The 21,277-nt window shown below is 39.5% G+C and overlaps 1 protein-coding gene across 5 annotated transcripts in view; it reads left to right on the forward strand.

Moving 5' to 3' along the window:
- The window catches only part of TIAM2 (TIAM Rac1 associated GEF 2), a 164,671-nt gene that overhangs the window by 142,136 nt on the left and 1,258 nt on the right, over nt 1-21,277 (forward strand). For 4 of the 5 annotated variants that reach the window (XM_056487234.1, XM_056487235.1, XM_056487237.1 and 1 more), the window contains 11 exons: nt 9,985-10,164; nt 11,598-11,666; nt 12,048-12,173; nt 13,254-13,362; nt 13,953-14,132; nt 15,506-15,624; nt 16,761-16,869; nt 17,889-17,947; nt 18,768-18,873; nt 19,619-19,706; nt 20,334-20,488. In XM_056487234.1, the coding sequence (XP_056343209.1) occupies nt 9,985-10,164; nt 11,598-11,666; nt 12,048-12,173; nt 13,254-13,362; nt 13,953-14,132; nt 15,506-15,624; nt 16,761-16,869; nt 17,889-17,947; nt 18,768-18,873; nt 19,619-19,706; nt 20,334-20,488 (1,300 nt within the window). Of the gene's footprint in view, nt 1-2,936; nt 3,361-9,984; nt 10,165-11,597; nt 11,667-12,047; nt 12,174-13,253; nt 13,363-13,952; nt 14,133-15,505; nt 15,625-16,760; nt 16,870-17,888; nt 17,948-18,767; nt 18,874-19,618; nt 19,707-20,333; nt 20,489-21,277 lie in introns of those variants that run through there. The other variant, XM_056487236.1, reaches the window with a different exon arrangement.

Consider the following 21,277-nt stretch of genomic DNA (forward strand, 5'->3'; position numbering starts at 1 on the left):
CCTAAACAAAGCCTTGCCAAAACCAGGGGAGAGGTTGATGTCGAGTTCAGAGAATCTGTATTTGTCTTTACAGGGGAGTTACTGCATCTTTTAACATTTGGAATGCAAAATGCTGGCTATTAACAAGAACAGATACATGTTGCCTTCTCTCCCTCCAAAGGTGGCACACTGCAGAACTACATTGTGAAATATGAATGCAACTGCAAAGATAATGTCTCAGTGGTTGCTATAGTTTCTAATTCAATACTTGAGAAAAGTTTTTGCATTCAGCACAAAACACTTTGAGTGAGAATGTTGCAAACAATATTTAAGATGCTTGAAATTAGACATAAAACAAGAATTCATTTTAACCATTTGGAATGCTAACTGATTTTTTGTCGCTGGAATTAAAGCAAGTGTCTTCACTATGGTCAATTATGCTTTAAAAATACATTTTGACGGCATTTAAAAACCATGTTATTAGTATAATAAGCATGACAGGAAAATATGCAGAAAAATTATCCACCCACAGTTATAAAAAGTAAAACACAGACTCCCTCTAGATCAGTGTAGAGGTCTGGAGACACGCTGTATTAATCCTGAGCTTATAATGCTTTGAAACCACTAACACTGCAGAGCTCCTGATAGTGCAGGGTACGTAAGTACATGTATATTTATATATATAATATGTAGATATGTGTGTGTCTGTATGTCTGCATAGGCATGCTGTGTATATGAATTATGCTTCTGTGCCACCAGTGGTCCAGACTGATGTTACCATAGCCCACAAATGCTCAGGACTGTCCTGCAGGCAAGCCACTGTTTCCTTTCATTCAAAGTGTACACTGAGGGAGCAAAATTAGCCTTTTACCTCCATGCATTAAGGGCAAAAGCAGGATGGGAAATGAACTGGGTGCAGATAAGCACACCTACACGTATCAGGACAATAGAGGGAAGCCTGTATTATGGAGGATGTCACTGTTATGGTAACTATCAAGGCTGGTGCCACTGACATGGAAAGATGAAAACCAGATGTCGTTAAAGGGAATGTGCGTTATTCAAAGTACACAGGAACAAACAACAAGGCTATGTAATTTTTCCAGTGATCTTAAAAATATTTCACAGTGATGGATTATTTCACTTGTTTTTGAAAAGTACTTGAGTGCTGCTTGTGTGCTTCTAGAAAAAAAAGGAAGGCTAAATGAAAAGCATTCATTCATTTGCTTTGATTTAGTTTGTGTTGTTCCCCTTTTTGATTTGTCCAAGTCCCTCAATAGGAGATGGAAAGATTACTGAAACATAATTGTCTTTTTCCTAATGAATACACATTAAAAAAAAAGCTGTTAATTGGTAACATCTTTTAGCTGGCATATGGCTAGCTAATAATGCAGACTTAATTAGCAAATCTGGAGAAGAATAACTTCCTAATATGGAATTAAAAAGGCCTGTCATTGTTTTTCATCAAGATTGACGATATTGCTTGGACCTGAAATTTAGCAACTTTTTTTTTTTTTTTTGCTCAGTCCCAGTGGATGAGCTGTGTTTCTGCATATATCTATTAGAAAAACAGAGCTTGAAAGTGCCAGGACTAATGCAGATAGGAAATAAAGAAACAGTAGCTCTCCAGAAAGTATAGTTATACTCTTAGTACACATGATCTGGTGACCTGACCTGTGTTATTTTTAAAATGCCATATGCAGCACTGTAAACTTCTAATTTCCACAAACTACTTATTTTTATTTCTTGCCTTCAGATCCCTAGGATCTGTGGACTATTGCAGAGGCAACCATTAATGGTGGATAAGATCAGTAGACTTGTACATGCTGCACAGTAATCTATGACTTTGTACATCCACTGAAAAATGAAGTGTTAGGCAGCAGGAAAAACCTTTCTTGCTCCTTCAAGACCATTTCCTCAATTTTCTGTTTACGGTCTTTTCCCCCAGTGAACCTGATATGTCTCCAAGAGAAAGAAGGGGCACAGCAAGAGGTTCCTGCTGCTGTGATGTGTTCTGCATGTCTTATCAGCAGCATGTTGTTTCAGGGCTCCAGCATCATTTTTCCTCTGATAGGCAGCCTCTCAGTGACTGAGCTGTACAGTTTGGCAAATGCTGAGCTGTCAAGTTGTGCTAATGATTTGGAAAGAGATGGATGTAAGTTTAATTGCAGTAATTAAACGAGAAAGCTGTGTTATTCCCTTGCTTGTATGAAGGTGAACATCCTTGAAACCTTAGAATCAGTGCACTCATACCCAAGGATACAGATATCTGGGGTTGGTGTGTCATTTGGGTTCAAGAGAAGGGTTTGCTAGGGAGCAATAGGTGCTGCAAGGGCAGCACTGAATGAAGCCTTACAGCTCAACTTCATTGCACTTTAGGAGTGCTGTGGTAGGGGCAGCATGGGAGTTGCTGTGTTTTATTATGCCACTGGTGTAGTTCTCCTTTTATTAATGAATTTCTTGTCAGTCTTTTATCTCTTCAGTTCAGTGTTGTCATGTCCTAAAATGTTTTATTTAAAGCTGCATTGTTCTTAGGGTAATCTATCTGTAGACCCAATTGGTTTTGTGTAAATATGTCAAAATCAGAACTTTTACTTTCAAGCCTGAATTTATTACTGAGCTCATTTTAAATTTCTTTTTATTGATGTAATTATGGCTAAAAAGTTCAAGCAAAAGACAAACATAATTATATGAAGAAATCATCCAGAGAGCTGCCTATTTGTTTTTCACTTTATCATTGTAAGAGCATTTGTATGCCACAACATTTAGCAGCATATACCCTTGACAGAGCATCAGTGCTATTGATAAATCATGGTGACCTTCAGGGCAGTCAGCACCCTCTAGATATTTTTAGGTATTTGGCTAACTTTCTCAAAGCACCTGATGTTTTGTTTATGCAGTAAATTTCACAGGCAGGGAGGCAGGTATATTTCTGGGGAGATCAAACCCGTCTTCCCTTGTCACAGCTGAACTTTGTCCTGCACTCACCACACCAAGCTATTTACAAAAAAATCTTCTCATCTAGCATTGTTTTCCTTTATTTGTAGCAATGAAGGGAGGCATGGCAGGTCTGTCTGTGCTCTCACACGCTGCTTAGCCTCCTTGCACTGGGATGCTGTCAGCGGCTCCGATTCCGGGTAATCGGCACAGACGAGAAACTTGTGCAGCTGAGCTCAGAGGGAAGGATTGTTTGTGGGGGATCACAACACCCGTGGCTTCCTTCCTTCCTTCCTTGCCTTTTTCCTTTGGCAAAGTTTGTGTTCGTGAGCTGCAATGCCCGCCTTCAGGAGGAGTAAAAGCAGAGCTAGGAGTTTGGCGCTGGCTCGCAAGACCCAGCAGCAGGCAGCAGCAGCGTACGGCTCCCTGCACAGGATGCTCTCCGTGGTGAGTTCTGCAGCGGCGGGGCTCCAGCCGGGGGCTGCTTCACTGGGCTGCAGGAGCATCCCAGCTGCCTGTGCCTGATGCACAATCACTGTCCCAGCATTAGGAATCCAATCATGGATTCTCACGGGGTGTAGTTGGTGGCTGAGTTTGTGCCAGTTCTCTGCATGGGAAAAGGTTTGGGGTCTCTGAAGTTTGGGGGAGGGAATGGTGGGTTGCCTGCACTGTTTGCTGCTGGGCTCAAGCAAATTGTTATTTCTTGCTTCTCACAGAGAAAGGGCTAAGTAAGTTCCATATTTTGACAAGAAGTGGGAAGGTTTTAAAAATATTCCTCATGAAAATTTGGAAATAACTGCAGCATGGATATTTTAACTGTTTCTCTGTTTTTTCAAAATTAAGTTAGTATTGTGGAAATAGGGAGGGAAAAATATGATCTATAATCAAGGTAAAGCTGGTGAAATATAAGAAGGGTGTATATATACGTGTTACACAGGTGGCAGAAAAATAGCGTGAGCCTCCTGCCTTAAAATTGACAACATCAGGATAAGGACCTGGGGTAGGAAGAACTGGCAGTATTTTACAAAATCAGGGTTTGGGAAAATGTTTATTGCATGCTTTGATGTTGCCTCATAAGACTATCCTTTTTATGACCTGGGCTGTCAGGGGTCCTCTTTTTGTTTTCCTGATGCTCTTGTCTTTACATTTTGTATAGTCAGGATTTAGTGTCCTGCAATGGAAATAGCTTCTGCTTTGCTTTGACTTTGGTATGAGTTGGGTCAGATGACTTTGGAGGCTGATTCTAGAGAAACTGAGCCCGGCATCTCTGAACTCAGTGGTTGCTGCTTGTCCTGGGGACCTGGCCAAGGCAGGCTCTTGGGCCCTGGTCCCTGCTGCATAACTTGGTTCATAAACAAGAGTTTCAGTCAAGTACCTCAGTCACCACTGGTGGTTCTTCTGTACTGAGAGAAAGATGGGCATCTCTCTGTGTGGCAGGTGAGAGGGAAGATTTGCCACCCTGCAAATATCAATAGCTCAGGCACCACATCAGGTACCCACCTGATCTTTGCATCTTGATTGTTTCACACAGCTGTATTTTCAGCCTTCTTTCAGGCCTTACCCTGTGCTCTCTGGAAGGAATTACTGGGTCAGCAGCCCCTCCCTCTTCTTATAGTATTTGTGGTATTTCTAAATGAGGTTGGTGACATCTAATTCTGTTAACAGGCTGATTTGCTAATGTAAATCTCCCTGAGATTGGGAAATTCTAACTTGAAGACAAAAGTCCCTTGTTAATTCCTTGCCTTTTCTATAACCTGGTAGTGTCTAGAAGGGCAACTCATCCTCTCATCACCTCTCACCCTGTGGTGCAGAGGATTTGCTTCTCCCTCCTTAAAACATGACTCTAACTATGCTTTGCTTATTGCTGTGAAGGATCTGGGTGGACACTGAACAAAAAGTCCTTCTTTTTGCAAAGTTTTAAATATTTTCATTAAAAGACACACAAGAGACAGAGTGAAACAAAGCAGACCCCTAGAATTTTAATGTCAGTCAGGAACAAGTTTATATTGAGTGGCCTTGAAGTTGGGAAAAGAAGGAGAAAGAGCAGAAGATAAACAATGACTGAAGCTACTGCTTTGGTTTAGCTTCTGTTGCCCAAAGCTGAGCAGCACTTTTGCCCAGACATGTGAAAATGCCACAAAGTGTTTTTCAGTAAAGCTCTGCTGGCATTTTTCAGTTTTAATGAACAAATTAGAGGAGTGAGGTGCTGTATTGGTGTCTGACGGGAAGTAACTTTATTCTGCCTCTTTATGGAAGCTAAAGCTGCAACTTTCTAGCCTTTTTTGTTGCTTGGTTACAAAGTGCTTCCCAGTCTGAGGAGATGCCAGAGACGCCCATAGAGTGATGCACCCACAAAGAAATGGCAACTGTCAGGAGCTCTGGAGAGAAAACCTTCTAACACACAGTACAAGGGATGGACATCTCCAAGAGCTTTTCTTTCACACAGAGCAAGGGATGTAAAGGTGTCTCAGGCTGGTTGTTCATCGCTCAAAATTCCATGTAATTGTATTTCCTCTGCTGACTCGTGCATTCAGTCTTCCTGGAAATACATCCATCAGACAGAGCTGACGTGTTAGCTGTTCATTTCTGCAGGGCACAAGTCTAATCTGTTTCTGCAGGATGTTTCTGAGCATGTTTCCTCTTAGGGTAGGGAGTTCAAAGGATTGGTGATCCAGCCCACAGATGTGGTCTGTGTCCTGCACAAGGATACTGAATCCTGAACCCTCTTCAAAGGACATGCATGGCTTTCACTTCACCAAGGAGTCTTTCTTAAGTTGTGTAGAGTTTTCCAAGTCTACTAAAAAATATTCTTTTCCATCACTGTTTCAAACAAGCCCTGGCAGACTGGCAAAGTACATGGTATATATAAATGAGGGTAAAGTAAACAGCAGCATGCAGAGACCCTGTAGCACTAATTGACCTTGTGCAGCATTTATGCTCAATCAGTATAATTCAGTAGAAAGTCACAGGATAGCCATGAAATCATTGTGCTAGTTCTTAACCACTGCTGATTAATGTCTTCTGCTCCCTCACTGATTAATTTTATGGGGTTTTGTTACTCTGGTGGGGATAGCACAGCCTCAAATGATGATATGCTTGTCTGCAAGGAGGAAAGAAAATCTGTAAGACATCCTTTTAAGAGCATCTTTTTGCTCATTTTAGGGGAATAATCTGTAATATTTCTTATCACAACTATTATTGAGAATAGAATGTGCTGCATCTCCATCTGACAAACTGAGCGTCACTGTGGTTATTGGTTGCCATGGGTCAAGGTGACATCTCTGTGGGCTGGAACTTTCCCTTCAAAGGTTACTTTGAGCAGTCCACATTCACAGAGGTTGCTCCTTGCAGAAGGATGTGGAACCTTAAGTCTGAGTCTCAAACATGTGGGGATGAAAGAAATGTTTCTCCAGGCTGCTTCTACACATCCTTCTGTTTTCTAAGAGGCCAAGAGAGTATTGGGCAGGAGGTTGCTTCCCCTGACTGGTAGATCTGTACAACAGTTTATACAGCTTTGTTGGAAAATCTTGAATATGGTCAATAAACCAGCACAGTGCTCCTTAGCTTTCTTCTCCCTGAAATATATATGGGGTTTTTTCCTCCTGCATAAACTCCATTTTTCTTTCCCACCTCTAGCACTGTTAATCTAAATTTTTTGATATTTAGCCTTATCTGTCTGCTGTTCAGTGCCAAAGGTAAGCTGAAGCTGCTTGTAGTCCCCTGTTCATGTTGCTGAAAGTGGTACACAGAAGCTCAAGTAATGGATTTTGGAGGAAGTTTGCTGCTTCCATTGTAGTTTCTCCTCAGCTTTTATCTGTTCCCAGCTACCTTTCAGCCTGGTCTGTAGTCAGTTATCTAGACTTATCTTTTTTACTGATTTAAATTTTTTTTCTGATAAGCCGCACACTATAAACATGAACAATTTTTTTTTACCATTTATTAAGTACAAACATGCTTGGTCCTGCACAAATAAAATCAGCTGTGTGCTTGAGGAATTTATCAGTTTTATCTGAGAATCACAGCTCCCTGTATTAACCATTGCAATGTCAAGATCAGAGCAAATTCAGGGTTAATTCCCTCCTTAATTCAAGATAGCAGTGAATGTGTGTAGGATCAAGAGGGATTTTTTGAATCTTTTTGGCTTAAGGGCACTGGACTACCAAGTTTTGATTTGGCATCCAGAATGCCCAGCTGGCTTTGGAATCCCAGCTGCAGGACAAATAGAGCTGCCCAAATAGAGGGCAGAGGCTGAGCCTCTCCTGCCCATACATGCCAGATGTAAAAGAGGTGGTCCTAGGGGTTGTCACTAGAGACTTTTTAGAAAGGATCTGTTTCAAACAGTTTAAAAGAGCAGGAAATTGTTTAGTGTCAGAAGCAGAAAGTAGCATCCAAAACACTAAGGAAAAAGGGTAGAGATGCTGACCTGGTAAGAGAGTCTTGGGAAGAAACATGGAGGAAGAATTGTTGTATGCTTCTCTATCTATTTGTTGCTATGTTCTTATTCATACTAGGCTCCTTGTCAAGAACCAGTGGTTCCATTGGTAAAATGGGTTCCTTCATCTTCTGTGGTCCATGCAATGTGTATGAGTGAATGTGAAACACTTTTGTCCTGTGATCAAGTAGCATTTCATGCTTGATTTGAGCAAAGTGTAAATACCACAGTGGGTACAAAGAGTGAGGTCTGGAAATCGTGTGGTCTGGAAGACTCTTCCCTCTTGTAAAGGGAAGGACACAGAGCAGCAAGACTTAAGGAAAAGACAAGATCCTGTGAGCCAGGAGGTCAAGGGCAATATTTTTAATGCTAAATTTGCAAACATATCCAGGAACATATTAAAGTTTATAAAAATCAGTGCTTGTCGGCAGTATCTGAGAGTTAATCCCGTGCCTTGGGCTTAGGCCAGCTATGCAGAACAATTTCTGACAGCAAAATTATATTGCTTAGGTGATCAAAAAGTATTTATGTTGAGGAGTATAATCTATTTCCATATGCTTTCCCATACAGTGATTCTCAGTGACAGATGCAGCGCTGACCCCAAAACTCAAGGGGATGTAGAAATAGCATGTTCCCCAATGTCTGCCTACTCTATATGCAAAGGTGGTTGAGGAGGAATAGAGGACTTCTAACTCTTCCTTGTAAAACTGTGCCTGATGATGATGCTTGTGACTTGCTTTCAATAGGCTGCCTTGCATCCTTGATCCCAGTGTCCTTGATCAGTTGTCAGGCTGATGTAAATCAAGCTGCCCATATGCATCTTGAGCTGTAGAGAGTGTAAAATCTGAAGCATTTTGATATAAATACAAACCTTTCTGACATCAGAAACAAAGCAAACAAAATTGAAGTGCTTTGGCATTCAGTTGTTTAGAAGCTGCTTTAAAATAACCCACATACACACACACACACCACTTCCTCAATGATTTGTTTGCAAGCCACTAATTACTTTCAGTGTCACAGACTGACTACAATTTTAAAATTTATTCCATCAGTGTGGAGCTATAATTCCAACAAACACCATTCAATTAATATTGCATTTTTAGTTCCTAATGAGTGCTGAAAATGCTAAATGTATCTAAATTTCATAGTCCTGCAAACTGGATTATACTGGACTATGAAGATGGTTGCCCATATCAGTGAGGAAAGTAGCTTCATTTTTTAAGAGTGGTGGCATTTTTCAAACTGAGAGTTGGGAAACTAGAGAGTAATATGGACTACATGGCAAATATCTGACATTTTAACATTTATTTTCATCATATAGGTGTTTTATCACAGGAATTTTTGAGATTAAATATTACTAGTCCATTTAGCCTACACTTGACTAAAAGACTTTGCATTTATTCATTTGATGGCCTAGTATTGTTGGTGAAGCAAGCTACACAGGTGAATCAGGACACCCGAAAAGGATGACTTGTGGGATAAATAAAGTACAAGTTAAGACAGTTCTGAAATGCACTTATATTCTGGTATCACTGAAAAAAGACTTACACATGAAATAAGGCAGCCTTCATGTAGTCCTCATCTGAATGCACTTGCTAAATACAAGGTGATAAATGGCACAGCTTATGCAACTGTCCAGTTTGTGCAAGTCTCTGAATGACAGAGAATGACACTAAAGAATTGTTTCATGTAGTACAAAGATGTGGATACCAAATGCTGTTAACATAGAACTGGTAATGGTAATGGTAGTGATGTTTTAGCTTTCAGGGAAACACCATGCAAGAAAGAGAACTGTGGAATAATTTCAAATTAAGCATTGAAGATTATGGCCTGCAAAGTTTCTCGTGGATATTAGTTGTGGGCATCCAAGAGAAAATTACATAACTATTTAATAGTGTCAGAAATATCTTGTCTTCCATCTTTGCATCACAAGATTAACTATTGTTGTTCTGTCTCCAGTTCCTGCCCTGTTTGAAAATTTTCTGATTTTTTAAAATTGTTTTTAATCATTTTTCTAAAGAATCTCAAGTATTTAGTTTTTCATTTGCCTTTTTTGAAAGCAAAAGATCCTGATGTGTAGTTGTATCCTTGGAGAGAAAACATCTGACCATCTTTTGGCACCCCCAGATATTGGAATCTGAACCTTCAACTCCATGTCTCGTTAAGAAAGCAATAACAAAACACACAACACAATATAGGTAGCAGATGAAATATAAAATAAATGTTCTGGATGCTTACAGATTATTTATGTGCTAATTCTTTCAATTTTGATGCAGTGCTGCAAAATAAGGCGGAAAACAGTGGGATGCTAGTGTCATAAGAATCAAAGTATGTGATATATCCAAATGCTCTCTAATCTTTTGCATTCCATGAGCTTGTATCTGAAGACTGAAAATAATCTGTGCTGGAAAATCACTAGCAATTTTAAATTCTTTTTACTGCTCTGATCTGGTTCTATAAATTAAAGCTGTTCAAAGCTGTCAAGATACACATCTTGGATACACACTGATAAAAATCAGTGGCATGCTCTTTGGCCCCTGAATCTGGAACAGGAGCAAAATGGGAGGAATTTAGAAGTAATTGTAGTACAGCTTGTATTCTAAAACGTTGTTGCTTGTCTGTTTATTCTGACTTAACAGAGCGCAGAACAGATCAGTGCGTTGTGCCGAAACTTCCAGGAAGTCCAAGCAAGCAGCATGGAAGGACAGAAGGACAGCCAGGACCCACCTCCACGACCACTGGCTCGCCACCTTTCTGATGCAGACAGACTGAGGAAAGTCATCCAAGAACTTATGGACACCGAGAAATCTTATGTCAAGGTAAAAAAAACCAAATATGGCTCATTGTTTTTGAGGCTGACCATGACTGGAGGACAGTCTAAACATATTTTGATCTTATCTTAATACAACCAACCTTCCACAAGGGTCATAACCTGCAAAGTCTCCTTTTTCTAATTGTTCCTGTTGTTTCTGGCAGACTTGCTCCTGTAGCTGAGGCTGTAGGATTTGATGTAGTAGCACTAGTTGTAGTCAATTTGTAGTTGTGTAGGAGAGCGGTCATCAGGGGAGAAGATACCTGCAAACAAAAAGGGTTTTCCAGGGGATGTTGCCCCAGTTTTCAAGATGAAAATAAATCTGGTAGAAGAACAGAACAGTCTCCTACAAATGAGTATGTGGAAAAAGAGTGCATGATTATTTTTGAAGCAGGAAAACTAAAAGGCACAACTCCAGTGGGTTGTAGCATGATGTGGAAGTTATTTCCCTTCTGACTGATAAGCCTGCAGTTTGTCTGATGTATCTCTCTTCTTTTTATGAACTGTAAAATCATGTCACTGGATGCCATATGAAACATGAAAAACATCAATTTCATTGACCTCCAGCAAGAAGGCATCATCTCTTTTTCTGGATCTCAAAACATGTATTTACAGATGTCAGTACTTGCTGCACTAATGTTTGTGTAAAGGAAAACACTTCATCCACCAATGCACTAATACAGCCATATGCTGGACCCTCATTTGTCCACCTGATGTATCTTTTAGAGGAATTGCTTGAACAAAGCATGACCATGGAGGCCACTGATACACGTGGTAATTTTTGCATCAGGAAAATCCTGGCAGGTTGCAATACTTGGTACGGCGTTTTCAGGGAGCTGCTCATTGTTCCTTTTATGCAGAATTTCTGGTGTGTCTCTTCCCAGGGTCAGAGAGCCCTGTAGTGGGCCCCAGCCCTGCTGTCATGCTTTGCTGTGGGGTAGTAAGTCTTCAAAAATGGCACTAATTTTCTGAAGAAGTGACTGAAAAAGCCCTTGATCACACCTACCTGACAACATGACTGAATATATATATATATAATAACTTATAGGGTTTTAAAATGCTACTTGTCCTTCTGAATATTACTACAGATGTTTAAACAAGAGGCTATCTGTATAGTTTGTTTAACATACATTATTAAAATATTTGATGCCATTCATATGGATGCACTCATTTGAAAGTAATCATCTGTAACAATTCTTCCTCATGCTAAGAGTTTGTTGTAATCAAGTTATAAAGCCTTAAGGATGAAACAGAAACATTCCACTGTAATCAGTTTGACTCTTATTTAGCAGTAACTTCAGTGCTAACAACATGCAGGCTATTTTGTTACTGAAAAATAATCGTATCTTTAATTAATTCCCCAAACTTACCTCTATCCCAGCGTTCCCAGAACAGTTCCCACATGGTACAGAAAAAGTGAACAAATATTCTTTTTTGCAGGACTTGAGCTGCCTCTTCGAGCTATACTTGGAGCCCCTTCAAAAAGAAACCTTCCTTACTCAGGATGAGGTGAGGGAATATCTGATAAAAGGTCCTTGTTATTCTTTTATGGGTTAAGACATTGGCACTTGGGTTTTTCGTTGCTGAGAGTGTGACAGAAAAAGATTGACAAAGATGCCAATAGGAATGACACCAGTCAGTGCCTTTCTCTCTGGTGTATGCATCACTTCCTCTTCTTAAAGGGAATTGTTCTTCTGAGTTTACTGCTGAGAAACCTTCACTTTTTGCATGGATGTTTTTTTATAAAACCTGTTTGAAAAGTATTAACAAAGACATTACCAGCCTTTGCAATCTCTTTGTGTGTTACATCTCCTTAGTCCACTGTTTTCAAAAGACCACTTTTAGGTCCATGGAGTGCCGTACTTCATAGCCTGATGTTTTTTTCCACAGATGGAGTCCTTGTTTGGCAGCCTGCCAGAAATGCTGGATTTCCAGAAGGTGTTTTTGGAGACCCTTGAAGATGGAATATCTTCTTCCTCAGATTTTAATACATTGGAAACACCATCTCAGTTCCGGGTAAATATTTCTTCATTCCATACTTTCTAGTGTGCCTGAAATTGTTTGGGAAAATCTGACTTTAAGAAGTTTTGTAGGGTTGCTTTTACATTTGAAGCTTTACTTTGGATTACAGAGTTTTATTTAGCAATGAAAGATAAATGCTACTTTCCATGGTCTTATCTTCCTCCCCATGGCAAACACGATAGACTGGCGGTGTTTGTGAGGCACAACTTCTTTGTCGAGAGTTTATTGTCACTGCTGAATTCTGCCCTGCCTGTGCTTCTCCCTGCTGTGCCCAACTAAGTCCCAGCAGACTGGGAGCTCTTCTTGTTAAATGCCACACGAGTTTCCCATGTTGTGAGGTCCAAGAAGTGGCCCTGTGAAGTGTGAATGGCTGTAGCACCACCCAGTACCTGCCCTGACTGGACAAAGTAGATTGGTGATGGAGTCACTGGCTCAGGACTGAGTGTGACTGCTGGCAGGTCTCCTGAACACTTGCTGCATTTTGTAGAGCAGACATTGAGTAAAAAGGGGGAGAGGGCTGCTTTCCTCCTCCTTTCACTACTCCTCTTTCTTACATTTGCTTTGGGAGGCATTTTTCTAAAAATCTCTCTCTTGTGATTCAATCCCTCCCACATATTCCCAACCTCCCCTTCATCCAAGAACATCAGAGGTGTCCTGTAATTACCACCTGCCTGAAAAAAGGAAAACAGCTGGAAAGCAATCCTGTATTTGTTTTACTCTGTCCCTTCTGGCTTTGGCACTTTTATGCCTTGTTTCCTATGGCTCATTTTTTCCCCAGCACAACATAGTTATATGTCTGCTGATTTTTGTTCCTCTGCTGCCTGAAATATAAAACAAAATACCTGCTCAGGAAGAAAGGAGAAAATTGTGGGCTATAGCTAAAAAGGCTGACCTCTACACTTAGCAAAATGCAAAAATATCATCATTACTACCAGTAATATATTCATGTTACATATATATAATACATATATAGAAAGATAGCAGATAATCCACTATTGAGTCTGCCTGTTTTATGCCTGAATATTTATTTAGGATTCTAGTAGTGAACTAATATTTTGATTGTGTTGATTTCAGAAATTGCTCTTTTCCCTTGGAGGCTCCTTTCTGTATTATGCTGACCACTTCAAACTGTACAGTGGCTTCTGTGCAAACCACATCAAAGTTCAGAAAGTTCTTGAGAGAGGTAATTTATTGTCTTCATTACTGTAATTCATTTGCATGAATTCAAACTGCGGTGAACTACTGTAACAAATCTTGTCAACTTGCAGAGAATATTGGATAAAATCAAGGAATAAATATTGGTATAAAACAAGGACTAATCAGGTGTCTTTCAACAGGAAGATATAAGATCAGAGGTTCTGCTGAAGTATGCTATAGACCTGAAGAATAAGATTCCTTTTGTAATCTCCAGGCAGCAACCTGGAGAGCTGTAGAAACACCTTCCATAAGTTTATACTGTCTGCATGCCCAGACTCCAGAAAAGCAGCAACAAGTGGTAGAATAAATCAGGAATTACTTCCTCTGACATTTGCTGCAATGCAGTGGAAAAATTAGAGAAATAATCTCACCTTCATAAAATTGCTCTCTCAGTCCTTTTGAATATTATTTGATGCAGGAAATTATTATGAAATTAATAGTGTATACTACTCTTTAAATCATCCATTGAAAAGGGCAACAGTTTTGGTTCTGGGTTCAAGTTGCCATTCCATGTTTTTCAATTATTGTAACTTCCATGACTTTTGTGTTCAACTGACCAATTTTTTTTCCATATAGCCAAAACAGATAGTGCCTTTAAGACCTTTCTGGATGCTCGAAATCCCACAAAGCAACATTCTTCTACACTGGAGTCATATCTCATAAAGCCTGTTCAGAGAGTGCTGAAATATCCTCTGCTTTTAAAAGAGCTGGTGTCTCTGACAGACAATGAGAGTGAGGAGCATTATCATTTGACAGGTAACTTCTTTTCTTCTACAGGAATGAATATGAGTTAAGTTTTATTTCCTGTCCTTTCTGAAGATACATGTAGGCTTTCTGGTAGATAGCACAGAAAAACTTAGAGATAATTCCCTCACACTCCTTAAAGGTAGTGTTTTTTTCATTGCTTAAGCTGAAAGTCCTACTTGGTATGTCCAAGTCCCTTTGAGAAGTAGGGATGTCCAGGATTTGCCATGGCAAGTAGGACTGGGATCTTTATCCTCCTCACTCACAGGAGCATGTTAGGTCACAGTGTTGCTTTTTTTTTTTTTTAACCCACTTGAGAAACACTGACCAAGGCTCCATCTTGTGGTTGTCACTTAGTTCTTGAAATATGTCAAAGTTTAAGAGCACCACAGAAGGAAATATTTGTTTTATGAGGTCTTTCTATGACTCTTGCTTGTGTAGGAAAGATCTTTGTCAAATGTTTGCAGTCCTCCCATGTGGAGAGACTTATCTAACATGCATTAGAGTTGATTGCTTTTCTAGGCTGACATGCCTGGGACTTCACCCTGGCAAATTCCAGTTCAGGTCTGTCAGCACCTGATGGATGAAAATGATGAGATGTATTTTATGGATCAATTGTCATTTTCACAAAATGGATGCAAACAAAATACAATGTCAATAAAAACTCGTGAGGCTCTTACTGACTTCAAGAGGAGTTTCCAAGATTGTTCCCTTCCCCAAACAAGCTGGGGGTGGGGACTTAATTTGCAGGTCAGGGTAGGTGCCAAACTGCTAATATGGTGTGCCATTAAGAATTTATGAAACAAAGGATCCCTGTCCAATTCTGTTCTGAATTAATACAGAAATCTAATGGAATCTAGTGACATTCTTGTTTGGAAAATATAATTTAAACAAAACCTGGCCACCAGCATTTCATGTGTACAGCCTAGTAGGAAATTGTACAGCCTGCATTTCTTTGTCCATTCTGGGATGAGACAAATGCAGTTTGTTTCTTTTAAAGATCATTAGATAAATTATTCTGGGATGAGTGTAGATTATTCCAGAGATCCTAGTGGCTGTATATCTACAAGATGCAAAATTTAACCACAGTAGTATCATACTGCTATAAATATTGATAACTTTGGGGGCTTATGACTGGAATGCTTATTGCAGTGTTTTCAGCCACTTAAGATACCACATGAGCATTTTTCACTTACTCTGAGCAGGAAGTATTTCTTCTACTGTTGTATGAGAAAGTACTGATACAGAGCTAGAATTCAGTTCACCAGACCTTGGGAAGGCAACATCATTTTACGTGCCTCAAGGGGAATTCAATTTAAAATTACCATATTTAGAAAATAAAAATTTAATTACATAGCTGTGTATGAAATTTTTAAACCTTACAGAAGCACTGAAGGCAATGGAAAAAGTAGCAAGTCACATAAATGAGATGCAGAAGATATATGAAGATTATGGCACTGTATTTGACCAACTGGTTGCAGATCAAAGTGGAACAGAGAAAGAGGTAAGAGAAGAAACAGCATGTTGCATTGACTCTTGAAGCATTATCCAGTTTGCTGTTGGGGCTTCATCTCTTCCTGAGGTAATTTTGGGAACTTACTTGCACTGGCCTTGCTCCATTCTTTAATATTTTGACTTATTTTATATCTGCCTCTCATATTTCTTTCTGTCAGTAGGTTATGGCAAAGTTTCCAGAGAGCTGCCAGAGCCACATTCTGGACTGACAGGAATTGCAAGCAGGAGTAGATATAGTTCTCAGTAGGAAAAAAACCCCTCTTGTCAACACATTGCAGAGATTATCCATGCCCCAAGGCATTCAGATTTTATGCTATTGAGTTCTTAAGTTCTTAAGATATTTTTTCACCCGTATAAATGAAAATGGCAATTCAAGGGATTTCACATTAAGGTCTGTTATTCTCATTCTCTACACTTCCAGTGCTGAGGCATCCATGGCTATTTGTCAGAGCAAAACCCATTAGTTATACAGACTGTGTGCAGTCATATCCCAGAACTGGGGCAGCAAGCCTCAACTTAGCTATTTACATCAAACAATTACTAAGCAGATCAAATCTGTGAAGTTGGATATCAGATATGAGAGATGTCATCTCTGTTGTTTCATTTCCTGCTAGTAAAAGTCAAATTGTCCCTGTTGACTACCTGGTTTCTCATCATTTATGGGGAAACAAAACTTGACAGCCTGTGATATTCTTCAGCATTATCTTGTATCCCACAGAAGAAAGGAGCCTCAGAGTACAAGACCTCCATTAATTCTGCCATTGGTAGTGCCATTAATACTAATTACTCTGTAGAAATTAAAGATACCTGCAGTTCAGGTGGTTCATAACTGGCTGTATGGATGTGTAAGATAATCAGATCAGCTTAGTATTCTTCTAAGTTATTAATAGTAAGAACTTCTACCCAGCTTCCATACTTTAGGGGCCATTACTTTGTAGATTTGTAACCTGTTTTAAAAAAAGGGATTACTCACACTTTTCCTGCTGTAGTGAAGATCTCTTTCTATACATAGAGTAGATACAGGAAACAGATGTCCTTAAAGTTATGGATGTGTACTAAAATGCAGCACTGATGTATATATTTATATTGTTTTTTTATGTTATCTACTGTTATAATTTAATACAGGTGACAGAGCTTTCAATGGGAGAACTTCTGATGCACTCTACAGTTACCTGGCTGAATCCTTTCCCATCGCTGGGCAAAGCAAGGAAAGACCTTGAACTTACAGTGTTTGGTAAATGTCTTCCTTTCAAATCTGAAGATTGCCACATTAAATCTTCTCACAGGATAAAAGCCCCAACTCCCTTCCCTGTAGTAATGTGATATCTAGGGTGGACATACATGAGAAAAAATACATAGCTGTATTTTCCTAACATGAAAAAGTTTCTGTTTATTTGCTTGCTGGTACTGTTTGCTCTGTGAGCCACTGTCAGCTGCTGTCTTGCCTATATTTAAACTATGGAAATCAGTGATTTTCAAGAGGCAATATTAGAGTCTTTAGAACAATCTGTTAAATTAAGCTTTCAAAGGAGGACTGTGGGAAAATCATTATTTATTCTACTCTTGTGAATTCAGACTAACTTCTGCTTTACAGCTACTGCACTGAAATCCCCATCCAGATTATTTTAACCTGAAACTTGTTGTGGAAATGAGAGCATGCAAACTAGAGTCCATTTCTTAAAAAAAAAAAATAAAAAAAAAAATTAGTATTTCAGTGGATAAACACCTCCAGAAGAACTCCAGGTTGATGGCAAGTTTCTCTTTCTCAGGGCACTCCTTCCCTGGGAAGCATGGTTAGGGGAGGGGATGCTTCAAACAGAAGAACAGTTGAATTGCAGGAAGGACAGACTGTGTCCTTCACAGCACTCTCCTGCTATAGGCACTTCACTCCACCTGAAAATGTCCACTGTCTACAGGAAGAAATTTTTACATCTAACCTACATCTTCTGTATTTGTTTATGTAAAGACTTACAGGAGATAGGTGGTTGCAGGTAGTTTCAGAATAAATGTACAGAATGGCTTTATCCTAAATGTTCAGAAAAAAATCTGAGGGAAAAACATTGCCATTGCATAAAAGTGCAGCATGAAAAACCCAGTTGTCTCAGAACTCGGGAAAATGCTTTTCAGTGTTTGGTTATCTCATCCTTTACATTCCCATGACTATAATAATCAGCATCTCCGAGCTAGTATTTCCACTGAATATTACAATATTTTGCCTATAATTAACAGTTCCCTTTTTCTTTCTCTTTTCAGTTTTTAAGAGGGCTGTAATACTGGTGTATAAGGAGAACTACAAACTGAAAAAGAAGATGGTAAGTCTGGTAACAGTGGAAATGGTGGATATTCAGGATATTACTGCAATGTGAGATGGACCATAATAGTGTTAAAAGGGGAGTGACTGAGGTGAAACCCTACTTTCCCTTGCTGACTGGAATTCTGGCTATCCTGCTAAAACAAGTGCTCAGTATCTGTGCAGCAATAAATATTTTTTTTATTTAATAAGCAGCATTATCTTCTGTGTGAGCCCCATGTTACTTTTACCAAGTGGAATACAAAACATTGTTATGCAGAAATCACCCATTCTTCCAGGTAGCATTTATGATGATCCACCTTACCACAGGGTGTAGGTGAAACACCTTTGTTTTACACACCTTTGACTACTCTGGAAGGAAGAGGGGCATCATAGACATAACATTCTCTGCACCCACTTTCAGACCTGAAATGTGGAAGTCAGGTAGCAAATTGGGTGTTCCCAATTTGATGATATACTGCATTGTGCTCATTGTAACAGATGGAGGGGCTCTAAAAGTAGCAGCAGCAGCTACATGATTAATGAATTCTGCTAATTGACAGTCTGCATGTTCTTTCACAAGAAACTTCTTCCCTGGTAGTACTTATAGGCAAAGTATTATTTTTATCAGTTAAAATCAAATGGCTTTGAAAAGTTGAAGCAATTATGATTCCAAAGGTTGTGTCTATCACCATTTCAGCTGTTTTTATAAGTTCATTTTAAGGTAGTGAAGGAAAGTTTCATCCATTTAGTTTTTCTTCAAAGGGAGGTCTTTTACAAGTAGCACAAAATACCATCACTTTTTCTACTTCTTAGAAATATTCAATGTTTTCTTTTTACAGCCTACAAATGTTCGTGCTGCACATAATTATGGTGACTTGGATCCATTTAAATTTCGTTGGCTGATTCCTCTATCTGCTCTTCAGGTTCGACTGGGGAACACAGCAGGTAACTCTCTTGCAGTAAATACTTTAGGACTGAATGCTTTTCTGGGATTCTGTAATAGTGCTTCTTCCAGATGTCTTTCTGAGCCTCTGGAAACAAACAGGTGTAGAGAAAATACCATCTATCTCCACTGTTGTCTCTGCACTTAGGGGGTAGAGGTAGAGGGGGTAGAGGTTATTTACAGACTTTCTTCATTTGGTATGTTGACTTCTGTGCATTAAGGGAGATGCAGCATGATGTGAAGGAATGACAGAAATTCCCAATAAAAGGCAGGTGGTTTACCATAGTTGACATCCTGGTGACACGCTGGTGCTCTGTGTGTGCTGATCTTCATGTTTTTTCAAACAGGGGAAAAATTACTGTAATTTGTGGTAGTAAAGGGCTGTGGGTTTATTTTCAAGCTGATCTTTATAGTCCTATCCACTTCTGTGTGTAGTAAAGTGTCACAAGGTCTTTAGAGCACACCTGGGTGAAGGTGTGTTAAGGCTGGAAGACTTGGAGAAGCAGCAAGAATGGGGGAAAGCAATTCTCCAAGAGAGAATTTATCAAAGGCAGTACTAGGCTGCTGCAACAAGAGATCTTAAGGGACTTTCTTTTGGGTTCCACCTTGGGTGAGATCTTCTGCAGCTCCACATGTGGCTGAGTTAACACTGCCTTTGGGAGAGTGGAGGAGTTCTACCCTGGTCTTTCTATTGCCAAAGGTTATGTGGAGTGTGTATGCAAAAGTAACATTTCCTTCCATGCACAGGAACAGAAAACAGCTGTATCTGGGAACTGATTCACACCAAGTCAGAAATAGAAGGAAGGCCAGAAACAATTTTTCAGTTGTGCAGCAGGTAAGCTTTACATGGAGGTTGTATTTCACAAATCACATAAATGGAATTAAAAAAAAAAGTATTTTCCCCCGTGTGACCTTTACATCAGCAGTTTCAAAGTGGCACTCTTTATTTGAAGCTAGGCACTATGCCGTTCTTTAACTGCATAAAGTATAACAAATTCAAATGGGTGAATTAGGTGCAGTGATCCAATCTGCAGATACAGGAACACAAGCTGCAGTATGGTATGGGGAAAATAACTGATTTTATCATTCTCAGCTGGTTAACAGAGATTACTTTCTCATAAGGACCACTTAATGTAGTGATTCCCTCATACAGAATTTACCTTTCAAGTCATTTTCTAAGAGGAAGCAATGGAGATCTCAAAACACAAAGTGTGTGAAATGTCTAATACTGTTAAGATGTCCCTGCCCATAGCACAGCAGTTGAAACTCAATGATCTTTAATGTCCCTTCTTACCCAGAACATTCTATGATTTTATGATAGCTGTAAACCCATTACTAAAGAAAACTTTGGAAAAAAAAACTCTGCACTAATGCCCATCAGCAGAAAGGAACTGGGATCATTTTATCCAAGTGTCTTACTTTAGGGAGAAAAATTAAGTTCTGTGTTTTCTTAATCTTGCAGTGATTCTGAGAACAAGACTAACATTGTGAAGGTCATCCGTTCTATTCTGCGGGAGAATTTCAGACGTCACATAAGATGTGAGCTACCACTGGAGAAAAAATGTAAAGAGCGCCTCATCCCACTTAAGAATCGTGTACCTGCCACAGCTAAACTGGGTAAGCAACACTTTCTCAAGTGAAAACTAAAGGGTCTGGACTCTGTGCTGGTAGGGAGTTCCCAATTATTACCATGACCATAGAGTGTCATGTGTCAGATGCACAAACCCCATTTTTTTTTTTTTGGACTGGAGCAGTAGTTTCTCTACCACTCAGTGTAAGGGCTGAAGGTAATAAGCAGATTTGCCATCCTCTCTCCCCACACTGTGATGTGTCATTAGCTCTCTTCAGAGAAGACTTAGTAAGTCCCAAATTAATTCTGCTGGGAAGGAACAGACACCCTTTGGTATACAATATTAGTGTTCTTTCCTCTGAGTTCCGTTTAGTAACTCAGCCCTAAAAACATTTATAGCTAGAACAACTGGAAAAAGGCAGGGGTCTTGCTTCTTTCAATGCACTAAATCTGCATCCCAGCTGATGTAATTAAGTACAGGCTTCAGATATTTTAGTTAAATGAGTACTAGTATTTCAAGTTCTCTGTCAGATCGGTCCTCTGAAAAATAGCGGAGGATCTGGAAGCCCTTCAGTGCTTCAGGTGCCCAAGTCAGTCTTTCTTTCTGCAGAAGTATGTAATTTATGACTATACCTTTTTGGAGGATTTTATATGTATTGTACATGAAGGCAAGCACACAGTCCTGGGATAGTTGTAATGAAAACTGTGACATGGGAGCACACCGTTGGTATCAGAGTGCTGACACATCTCACTTGGAATTACTATGTCCATCATAAGTGGGATATTAAGATAAAAGGTATAACCAATTTTTTTTCTAAAAAAAATAACCTTGCATT

Source organism: Oenanthe melanoleuca, chromosome 3, assembly GCF_029582105.1.
Source record: "Oenanthe melanoleuca isolate GR-GAL-2019-014 chromosome 3, OMel1.0, whole genome shotgun sequence".
Classification (NCBI taxonomy): domain Eukaryota; kingdom Metazoa; phylum Chordata; class Aves; order Passeriformes; family Muscicapidae; genus Oenanthe; species Oenanthe melanoleuca.